Source organism: Lycium barbarum, chromosome 5 (assembly GCF_019175385.1).
Source record: "Lycium barbarum isolate Lr01 chromosome 5, ASM1917538v2, whole genome shotgun sequence".
NCBI lineage: Eukaryota > Viridiplantae > Streptophyta > Magnoliopsida > Solanales > Solanaceae > Lycium > Lycium barbarum.
The window spans coordinates 141,451,216-141,463,710 of record NC_083341.1 but is presented as its reverse complement, the minus strand read 5'-3'; the positions used below and the strand labels follow the sequence as shown (position 1 = coordinate 141,463,710).

Here is a 12,495-nt window from a genome sequence, read left to right as displayed (position 1 = left end):
GACTTCATGGCCCAATGGATAAGGCGCTGGTCTACGAAACCAGAGATTCTGGGTTCGATCCCCCCAGTGAAGTCGCTTCCTTTTTTTCTCAATTCTTTTTTAAACTATTTTCTTTCTCTCTTGAGGCGGAGCCAAGACTTGAAACTTGTGGGTTCGAGATTCTAATTTTGTGAAGTTACTTGGTTCTAAATTAACAATTTATACATATTTAATGAATTTTTCAAGACAAATATAGGGTTTAGACCAAAGTTACTAAGTTCGGCCGAACCCCAGGATACTATGCTAGCTCCAGCCCTGCCTCAGCATCCCTTTTATCCACATATGAACTTTTCATGTTCCATGATTATGATTCATGAGAATAAATTACTAAGGCTCTGGTCTACGAAACCAGAGATTCTGGGTTCGATCCCCAGTGAAGTCGCTTCCTTTTTCTCAATTCTTTTTTAAACTATTTTCTTTCTCTCTTGAGGCGGAGCCAAGACTTGAAACTTGTGGGTTCGAGATTCTAATTTTGTGAAGTTACTTGGTTCTAAATTAACAATTTATACATATTCAATGAATTTTTCAAGACAAATATAGGGTTTAGACCAAAGTTACTAAGTTCGGCCGAACCGCAGAATACTATGCTAGCTCCACCCCTGCCTCAGCATCCCTTTTATCCACATATGAACTTTTCATGTTCCATGATTATGATTCATGAGAATAAATTAATCAAGATGCACAATATAAAGCTGACCATTTGAAAACTTCATATTCCTTTCAGAAGTTGCTACCAAACTGTTATTCAAAAAATGATAAGTATTAATTCGTAATTCTAGGTAAAAAGTTTGCTTCTTGGACCTAATTTCTAGACACAAATAAAAAATAAGATGATTGATTGAGATTAAGGGGATATAATCTCTCTTTTGTTTAAACGAACTATGGGACAACCGCGATATAGCACGAGAACGTATATGTAGTTGATATAGGAGTATATTTCTTTGTTTTTTGCTTTAAGTGATCCTACTATTATTTTGGAACTCGAATGATTTTTTCTCTAACAAGAACTTTTTGATAGTGTTGATGATTCTAGATATGGTAAACACCCCAATTTATAATGTTATTTTACATACATAGTTCCTCATTATGTAAATTTTATTTAAGATTTCTACAAAAATCTCAGAGTTGTTACGTGTGCTTTATTTATTGAATTGATAAGCTTCTTTTCTATGATCCCTTCTCTTATTGATCGTTACATCTCAAGCAGTTCATTTTTGTGATGAATTATTGAACAAATCATCTTCCTATCAAGGTTAAGGAGTCAATCAAGCATTTCATCAGCATGATTGAATATTTGGTTCGAAGTTGGCACCAACCACCTTGTTGTATATTTTATCTTACCACGAATTATTCTACTTGTTATCAATTGTTGTAGACTTGTAGTTTTTCTTGTAACTCGATGCATGCATGATTCTCGTATTTTGTCCTTTATACTTTTTGAAAACAAATGTTCTCTAGTAATTGATAGACCATACGTAATCGATCATATGACAGATAGATGAAGTGGTACGATATTTGGTGCAATTTAATTGGTACATCCTTTTTGCATCTTCATTTCTGAATTTGCTTGGTGATATGATTCAATAACCCCATCATTATCATTATCTGATCATCATCTATATGAACAAAAAGTGAAGCACATGTCCCTGAACTATAGAATGAACATATTCAAGGACCACTTATAGCTGCAGCCAACACACACGTTTGCTGTCCCAACAGCACAATCAATTTAAAAGGAATCCATACTACAAGCAAGTACAGAAATGGCAACAATTCTTTTGAAAATAAAAATAATATAGTTGACAAAATTCAATATTTAGCTACAACTTAGTTTTATTATTGGCATTTATGTTTTAAAAGGCAGTTCTAGGACTCGCCTCGGGCCTCACCCCGGGGCAGGGCACTGGCAAAACGTCTCGGGGCTTAGTTTTGTGAGACTTACGCCCTAAGTGCCCAATTGTACGCCCTAAACACGCCTAACGCCCAACGCTCGGGACTCGCCTAAGAGTTCTTACACAATTTATGTGTCAAATTGCTCAATTAACATTATTAACCCTCATAATTCTTTATTAAATAAACGATGCTTAATAGTTTCCTTCATCTGTAGAAATAAAACGATTGAGAGTAACTCAAATCTTAAACTGTAGTATTGCATATTTAATATTTGCGAACACTGTGAGGGCGAAAACATTTCTTTTAAAAATATATAGTCGAATCTTACATCTTTAATTGTCATTGGTCCTCACGTATTTGTCATATGTCTCACAATAATTGTCGTTTTTCCGATATTTGCGGGTTCCTTAATTTTCTTTCTTCCCCATAAAGTCTTGGCTCTAGTAAAGAGAAAGAATCTCTCCCTACCCTACTGCGGGAAAAAGCACTTTCTATCCCCCCGTGCTACAAAACAAACAAACTTATCTAAGCACTAAAAGCAACAAAAGCTGGTGTTAAAGAGTACAAATTGACTTATTATACTCCTGAGTACCAAATCAAGGATACTGATATATTGGCAGCCTTTCTTTTTCTCTTTTGTAATTCTTTCTATTTGATTTTTGATTGAAAATTATCATAATTTATTATTTTGCTAATTAAAAGTAATTTTATTTTTATTCATGAAGGAGTGATGTTTTAATTATAATATGATAAAGTTTATTTATTATTTTCTTTTAGGGAGGTAAATTGCATAGCATGATAGTAGTATGCTTTAAGAAATTGTGATTCTTTAATTATTTGAAAGTTAAGATGTTAGAGTAGGTTTGTATGTCATTATAAGTTTTAAATCATTGCATTAATTATACTTGTAAAATCATGTTAGAAGTTTTGTTTTCTATGAGCTTCTTTAATCATGTTTTTAATTTTTTAAAACTATTAATATTATTTTTTATAATTTCTGTGTTATTATACCATTTTATTACATTATAAATTAAATATTGAAAGATCCATGAGGCTTATGTCCCGTGCCTCGGGGCTTACACCTCGCCCCGTACTAAGTAAAACGCGCCACCTCACGCCCCCGCCTTTTAAAAACTGGTTGACATATATGATGAGTCTTTTAAAAATGATTTTTATTTTTTGTTGTCAAACAATTTAATTTTGTTGCCATAGTATTGACTGTTGTTGCAAAAAGTACTTTTGGCAATAACAAAAAGTTGTTACATGTCGTTGTAATAACAGCCGATGGGAAAGATTTATACAATAACAAAAAATATTATTGTCAAAAATACTTTTTACAATAATAATTTATGTATGGCAACAAAAATATTTTTGTTGACAATATCTTCTTTCTTCTAGTGCCAAATCTTGCTGACAATGAAATAATCAGGCAATATAATGGTCAAATGGTCCCAAAAACCTCAAATCTCTAGACACTACTCATTTAAGATTGAATTCTCTTATATTACTCTTATTATTGGCTTTATTATACCTACGACAGGCCTTTCACGTACTTACCTGATTCTTTTTAATTACAACACGTATATGAAATTCCTTTTGATCCACAATGATGCAATAATTATCTCATTTAAAAACTTAAAACGTTCTAAGGGACACTTTTATTATTTAATCATGCTTTCATAATTTTGAACTTAACTCTCAAAAACCGAGCTCACGAGGTAACGTGCGCTCAAAATCTCAATAAAATGCGAGATAGCGATTTGGCTTATCGATTATCGATTTTTAAATGTACTAATTCGCTAACCAACCGATAAGATATCAGTTGGTGCAGTATCAGGTTAGCAATTATAAGACGGTTATCAGGCGGTGTATCGATTAAATCTGTTGGGCTAAAACGACCCAAAGATACTCTTAACATGATGTGATATTGTCCGCTTTAGAATTAACCCACACGATTTTCTCCAAAAGGCCTCACATCATTAAGAGTATCCAACTCCTTATAACTAGCTCATTTTTCATTTCAGCTACCAATATGGTACTTTATTCGCACAGCTAATAATCTCCCCCTCGAACTAAGTTCCACATAACTCATTACGGGTCAGATATTCAACGTGTCAATGTGCCACCCACATCGTTAGAGTATTTACAGTCACCGAAGCCCAAAATTTCTGTATGCGTCTTCAAAGCTATGAGTAAAGGTTGTAAACCGGCTCATAAACGGGCAAAGACACTAAGTCGGGCCCCACGCCACACTCCGCCATGTTCACACTCGTCCCGCCAAACCATTGGCTTTGATACCAGTTGTTAGGCTAAAATGGCCAAAAGATATTCTTAACATGATATGATATTGTCCACTTTAGGATTAACCCGCATGATTTTCTACAAAAGACCTCACATCATTAAGAGTATCCAACTCCTTATAACTAGCTCCTTTTTTCTTTTCAGCTACCAATATGGTACTTTATTCGCGCACCCAACAAAATCTAAGAGAACATAAAAATAAAAAAATTGCAAGAGACTTATACAATCATCTAGGGTTGTTCAAAAGGTAAAATCCTATTGTACCATAAACCAAAACTAAAAATAATGGTACATCATCATATGAATATATATCAGAAATCATGGAATAAATTACTTGAGGATTTTCACCAATCAAAGAAGAATTTCTTCTTTTTTTCTCATACAGAATAATGCCAGAAACTTATCAGAGTTTCTCATACCGTTTTCGATTTCTTTCAAACAAGGCAGGCAGAAATTTACATTTTGTGTCCTTCCAAATTATATTACGAAACCACACAGCAGGAACTAAGCAGTGAATATTGAATAGTTACTGAATGAGGGTTGGTACTTTAGCTTTAGTGTTATACAATACATATTTTATATATCTAGGGGTAAAAATAAAAATATGATAATTCTCAACGGGTTAACGGTTTAGCCACCAAGGAAATTGAGTAATCCGCCCGTACACCAATAAGCAATTAACTAAGACTTTTAATCCGTTCAGTAACTGTTTATCCGATAACCCAATACAAATAAGCCAATAAGCTACGATTGGGTTATCGGTAACGGTTCGATTTTGAACGGCCCTACTTGAGACACTAATGACCCTCTACACACCCAGAGTTGCACGGGGTACGGATTACATAACATGGAGACCAAACAATATAAACCAAGATCAGATGAGGACCAAAAACTGGATAAATCTATATCATGCCTGATTCTGATTCTGATTCAAATACTATGCACAAAAAAAAAAAAAAGAGATACAAAGCCATACTCGACCCCAGAAGCTAACTCATCAAGTATTATTCAAGACCATATAAGGAAACTTTATACTATTGTATCAACCAATTCAAGACTCCAATAGAGATAAACTTGGTTGCTCCTCCATTAGAACTTCATGTTGCATCTCTCCGTCAAATATGCCTTTCTAACACTTCTTAAAAGACACGCTTTAATATGAATCTTTGTTTTAAAACTGTAGTGTTCGAACCACCTTGCACAGATCTAAACTTCTACAAGGGTACCTGCTGCTACTTCCCACCACCAAAGGACACGTTTTAGTATGAATTATATAAATTCCATATATCAACCACACGTTCCTAATCCATATCATGAACACATTCAATTCAAGGACCACCTGTAATTGCAGCCAACGAACACAATGATGCAATTATGCAATATGTTCCCCAGAACATAAAGCCTCTAATATGAGTCTTGAGTTCATAGCACATCACACATTTTCAATATACAGAAACCATGATACCACATCTGGATAAAGATTTGACTATGCAATATATGTACAGTTTAAAGTAAAGGTAACATATGGTAAAGGATCAAAAGGGTCCAAAGTAAGGAAGGACCATGATATCATTCAACATTCATTTCCTCTGAATTTCCTAAAAAGAATCCGTAAAATGCACATACAGAACTCTTTCCTTGAGCCCAATATCCCTACCCAAGACGTGCACGAGTCGATACATATATCTCACTCTTAAGAAAGAGGAATCAAAGAAATAAAAATGGAAACGAAAGAGATTCTTACTACTCTGCTGGTATCAGTCACAGCAAGGGAGAAGCATTGGGGTTTATGACTATATGCTTGAGAGGGTGAGCAACATCGGTGCCTCCAGCGTGCTCGACAAACTCTGCTGGTGAGTGAAAACTACCATGACAAACACACATAATTCTTACCTCCTCCCCTTTACCGTACCTGTATAATATTCCGTCTACTCTTCTACCATTCGGACCATCTCCTTTCGTGAAAACGCATGGCATATTTTCTAACATGTTTGCTCCAGTTTCCTTGGCCCGATTTTTTGCTGCCTCGAGCCTCTTAGATGGACTGTCCATATCACCTCCTGACATTCTGCTTCCAGCCTCTCTCATTTTTGACCCAGACGAACCAACATCTTGACTCCCGCCTCCTTGTAATGATTGGATACTGGCAGGGCTTAGTTCGCCAGACCCTATAGACGGAATTCATAAGGGTTCTAAAAGTTGGCGGACATGATAAATCGAAGAAAGATAGAAAAGCAGATATCATATATACACTGCATCTTTTCTTTCTTTCCTTTACGCTGTAAACTCCAAAAACAAGTTAAGGTCATATGATCACCTAGAAAAATGATGGTAAAATGACCATTACATAAAACTGCAATTAGATGAAAAAGTTAGTACACACTATTGGAAGATTACGCCTCTTAAAATTATTAGCCACCACCTGATGATTACAGACAATCTAATATTCTCCAGCGATAATCAATATGTCCATGTTTCTTGAATGAACGCCACTCGCACAGTGAATAGTTGAAAGCATATTCAATATTCTTTAAGAACCAACTATCTACTAATCCTATTTAATGTTAAAACTACAAACATCCAAGGTCAGCAAACTTAGGATAACAGAACCTAAGCTACTGAACTAAATCTCAAAATTTTACCATCCATTGTGTCGTTGATTTCAAGACAATAGATAAAATGCTAAGGCGATTGAATTTCCTCAGCATTATCATGGTACTTCATTTAGGAATTGGATGTGAAAGAGGATTTTCAGTCTGGTTCCATTTAGGAATGAGATGTAAGATACTGTATTTATTAAGAATCACTACCACCTTTGCATGGGATATCGAATTCCATTAGACAATCTTTATCCCAGAAGTCATAAGGCTAGTTTACTATTTTACATCTTGCACATGACAAGGGAAGAGGAGCTACCCAAAAAGTGAATGATAACAACTCATGAGGAATATTGATTTTATGGTTATTAGGAATCCTTTTAGTTATCAAATATGGAATAGCGGCAGATATGTGTGGACATTAAGGAGTAAAGAGCTCGAAAGCAAAGGGGACATCCAACATAAATTTCTACAACAAAGGTTAAATTTACATCTATGGGATATTCAGGAAATTGTGATACAGTCAACCCAATGAGCTGCGCCAATAAGAGCAGATAAATCTCCCTCAACCCTGATCCATTCTATCACAAAGACCACAACCAAAAAAGTAAAGAAAAGAGAGACTTAATTCACAAAGAAGACTTATTGAAAAGATTGTTGCTTTCCCAAAAGCAGCATGGATAGAGAAAGCATTTGAAACCACGGCGTGTAAGACCTTGGATTAGGAGAAGGAAAATATACCATCTAGAGAAATCTCTTAGTTTAATTAATTACCACTAAATCAATTGAGATAGAGTACTCTCAACTCTCAAAATAGGTAGATATAAGTTGTCAAGAACTTTGAAAGCTCACTGGAAGTCGGCATTATATAGACATAGCGGTGTTTATCGCAAGGTCTCTTTTGTTTAATCACCCAAAAAAAGAATGAATGCTTTTGTTTTAATGGTGAGAAGTAACCCGATAATAAATGAGCTAGTGTTGTTACCCAAGTCTACAACTAATAACAGTCAAGCTTTCTCCTCCTTGCTGTTAGTGGAAGTAGTGAACTTTGGTTAATTTTTTTTGGAAAAGATATGAATCTCTACAATACGGATATCACACTTTTGTCCTCATATAATACTACCAAAAGGAAAATCATATAGACAGATCAGCATTACCAGACGCTCCCTAAGGTTGCATTATGGTATTTATGAGTATTTCTAACGTGCTAGTTTACATCAAAGCACGCATTTGAAGATTAAGAAAGTATTTTACATCACATAACGCTTTTGCTCAAACAACTGCACCTGCAAATTTTTATCTTACGCATTTTCCTATCTCTTTTTAGCTCGTGCATTTTCCTGCAATAATTGTGACTTCTGAGGACGTAGCAACAAAAGAAAGTTCCCAAAGGCACCTAGATAACCTTATCAAACATACAGCACAGCTACAACACTTGAAAGTAACAATTGATGAATTGATCAGACAAAGTACCTCCAACTAGTCAATATAACATACTATTTTTGAAGTGAAGTGCAGTACAACAATTTTAAATCACGAATGTGGTGACAAGGGAGGGTTGTCTAATTTGTTATAGAACACCTTCACCTCCAACCATTAGGCTCCAGGTTGTACTCACCAAGAGGACACGGAAACTACTGTTGATATCTTGAGGGTTTTAAAGGAGGATAAGGGTGGGTACTTTTTTTTTTTTTTTTTTGCGCGCACTTCAACCATTCCACAGAATACATGCTACCTCACACCAACACAAGTATCGGCTAACTCTCGAATTAGTTTCCCATTATTTTCTCCCACTTCATTGACCACTACGCCACACCCTAAGGAGCAATGGTCGTGGGGTTTAAAAAGAACCAATAATGTGGTAAATGGCAATAAGACAGAAGACATGAACAGGTACCACAGAAACTTGTAAACACTTAAAAGTGAGGGGACCTCATTCAGCAAGATTTGAATAAATGTATTGAGATTCATTCAACAGCTCACAAAAGCAACAGTAATCATTTATGACCAATGTAGTACAATAACGTGTCTATAAGCATCTCTCATTGCAACATGTGATAACCAATCACCCAAGAAGATAGATAAGAGTGCCAATAGGACCATCAAGATTCAAATCCCAAAGTAAAAAAAGTGCACTTGCAGTACTATAATTTTCTAATTCAACTAGCTATCAAGTCTCAAGAATTGAATAAAATAAAGAACACATACACAATGAATGTTAACATTGGAACAAAAAGTTGTACCTTGTGGAATTTTACTTTCCAATTCAGACATACTTGAAGAACTACCACCACCACCTTGGGATTCCACAGAACCTTGTGACCCCAATTGTTGCCCATGTCCTTGCATGTTACTACCTGAATAACTTCCTTTACCTTTCCCCATTGGCAACTCTATCCCACCTCCACCTTGCCTTGCTACAGCAGCCAACGTTGGCGATACCGATAAACCAAACCTTTTCGCGGTCGCCAAGTACTGTTCTTTATCCAATCTACCTCTTAAATTCATCTCAATTTCCTTCTTTTCATCTTCCATACTTCCACCACCACCACCAACAACACTACTTCCTCCTCCACTTTCTTTATCACTCCTTAAATTTCTCTGTTTCTCTGATCTTCTTCTCTTAGCTTCCATTCTTCTTAAAGTTTGCAACTCTTTCCTTTTCCTCCATTCTTCCTCAGTTTCAACAGGTAAAGAAGATGTTCTAACCAAAGTAGGATAATTAGACACTGGTGGTGTTGCAATAGCATCATTATCATCTCTAACTATTGGTAAACAAGAAGCAACAGAAGAAGACCTAATCAACTTATTATTATTAGTATACTTGTCTATACCAAATTTACCTCCTAATGATAAACCAAGATTCAACTCTACTTCTCCTTCATCTTTTTCCTCTTTTGTTACTACAGATTTAGCTAAACTGCTGCTACTACTACCACTACCCTCCATGAATCTTTGCAACAAATCCCTTGAAATTCTATTTCTGGAAAGATTATTATCCTCCATTTCCATTCTACTTTTCCTTTTCTCATCTGTATTATTATCTCCCATAGCAAACCATAAACTCACCAAAGATGATATTATCAAGAATTCCAAACTAAAACTATGAAACTTACCTATTATGATATGTACATGCATGTTTAACACTTCCATGATCTAATTTAGCCACACCCAAATGGAAAAATCTAATCTTTAACTGCATATTAGCTCAAACAAGCTAAAAAATCAAGTCTTTTTACACCCAAATTTTGCACTTAACAATCCCAACTAGGAAAAAAAAAAAGGCAAATCAAAAGGGTGGCAAGAAAACCAAGAAAATAGTTAAAAATCCACCAAAAGAGAAAAAAAAATGGAAGAAAAATGTAATCTTGGTGAGAAAAATGTTGAGTCCCAGCAGAAAATCAAGAAAAATATGGGAGGTAATGAATGCAATGAGAGGGAAGAGAAAAAGAATAATGAAATATTACTAACAAATCAAACAAGCCTCAAGATAGATAGAAACAAGAAGGAAAGAAAGACTTAAGGAAAAAGAAAGTTGGGGTGGTGGGGTTGATAAAAAATTTAAAAGACATAATTGCCCTTTGGAGTGGGGGGTGGGGGGACAGAGAAAGTACTGGGAAAGGACAAGTGTCAGAAGTAAGAGAGAGGATAGAAAGACACGTGCGACTGAGTAAATAGTTCCTTTTTTTTTTGTGGTGTCCTCTGTTTGATTCTAAGAGAAGGATGTTTAAATTGTGGTCATTCACACATAACATTCTTTCTGTTTGAGCCAATCATGTTTGTACAGTGAGGGACACATTCCTTATTGATCAAGATTGAGAAAATGTTATTTTTAGAAAAAGAAAAAAAAAATCAACTTCTTTCATATATATACACATATATGATGAACCCACATAATTGTTTATTGTTTGGGTTGGATACTTGGCCAGCGTAACATAAAAATGCGATCTTGAAAAGAAGGAATACTTAGAAGAAAAAAAATTGTAACATAATGTTTTGGAAGTTGAAGTTATATTTGAACATGCATTTTATTGGGATTAAACTAACACAGCGTCATGCGGAAGTTAATAACTGCAAAATTTTGAACGATGATAAATCAGATGATAAATAAAGGTATACTAAATTAACATAATATTCTAATACGATTTGATCAATTCAGAGGCGGATTCAGGATTTAATGCTTGTGGGTTCCAACCCATTTCAAATTAAAAAATATAAAGAGACAAAACAAAAACCTACAGGTGACCAAGGATTCGAACCCTTGACCAAAAGAAACAAAGCTTTAAGAGTTTCTTTTTCACCACTGAACCAACAACACACTTTATTAATGGATTCCCAAATCTTATTTCTTATATATTTACTGAATTTTTCAATACAAATATAAGATCCACACAAATACATGGGGGTTCCCGAGAACCCCCATAGAAAATGCTAAATCTGTCCCTGGGTCAATTGACCTACATATGAGAAAACTAATACTATAAAAGAAGATTAAAAACTATTAAGAGAATAATCTCCCCCTAAATGGGACTCTTTAATTGATTACATTGAAGATGCTATTATGTTTTATGTGAGAGACAGATTTTCAATTTATAGAAGTCTAAAACTTTTCCTCCGAAAAAAAATTATTCAAAGAAGAGATATTTTCCACCAAGGAAACCTTTTTCATCAAGAAAATATTTTTGAAATAAAATACAATTATGGTAGAATCTAAATAAGGTAGGAAATTCAAGGCAAATCAAAACACACTTAACTTGAAAAAAACAAGTAAAAGTTTATGAGTGAAAAAAAATCAATTCTTGCATAGAAACACGAAGCATATAGTACTTTTCTCAATTGTCATGCATCGGATCATGTCTCTCATGATCTCTCAAAGCAGTCGAGCTTCAAGCTTGGGAGATTAAGAAAAGCGAGAACGGGACTCCTAGAGTTGATGGAGTGATAAATCCAATTGTTTCCTCCTTCAACAGTCGCTCTAGCTCGTAAAGTAAATCATCGCACCTATGATCAATTAATTAGGAGACAATCAATATATATTTTTCTTCGGAGCGACTCATTCTTTCTGAATGAGCATGAAAAAAAATGTTCAAAATCACTTTTCAAACTTGAAATTAAATTTATGACAAGTAAAAAACCGTAAATTGCTCAAACAAATACTACTTTTGTCATAGCACAAATACATAATGAGATTAGGGAGAGGATATGATTGTTACAATGTCCAAAGAGACCTTACTTATGCCAAGTTTGGTTCAACGATTATGTAATTAGTTTGTTTCTTCTCTTGTGATTAGAAATCTCGATGTCTTAACACCCTTATTAGAAAATGATTATTAATGCTCTAGAAGGCTCTTTAAGATGTAAATTATTTTTGTTGTCAATAATAATATTTAAAGTCTATTATTTCCAACCAAAAAAAAAATGACTTGAAATTTATCTCCACAAAATTTTCAAAAATTCATCTCGCTCATGAAAATATTACCTAAGATTGAAAATACAATGATAACAACTAACCTTCAATATTGAACAGATTAGGTTACCGCTGTATAAATCTTATGTCATGTATAAATTAAATTTGTTACTGTCATTCAAATATTTAATCGAATTTACATTTGTAGGAGGAAACAGTCTCTCTACCTCTTAGGGTAGGGGTAAGGTCTGCGTACAT

The 12,495-nt window shown here is 34.6% G+C and overlaps 1 protein-coding gene and 1 non-coding gene across 2 annotated transcripts; one reads left to right on the top strand and one right to left on the bottom strand.

Annotated features, from left to right (window-relative positions):
* On the top strand, positions 1–75 carry TRNAR-ACG (transfer RNA arginine (anticodon ACG)). The gene has a single exon. It is a non-coding gene; the product is annotated as a tRNA-Arg (tRNA).
* Positions 76–5,704: 5,629 nt separating this feature from the next.
* LOC132641958 (ninja-family protein AFP3-like) lies at positions 5,705–10,328 on the bottom strand. The gene is made up of 2 exons (XM_060359120.1): positions 9,074–10,328; positions 5,705–6,401 (listed from the first exon to the last, which is right to left on the bottom strand). The coding sequence occupies exons 1-2, from the start codon at positions 9,981–9,983 to the stop codon at positions 5,995–5,997; spliced, it is 1,317 nt and encodes a 438-aa protein (XP_060215103.1). The 5' UTR covers positions 9,984–10,328; the 3' UTR covers positions 5,705–5,994.
* Positions 10,329–12,495: the final 2,167 nt, after the last annotated feature.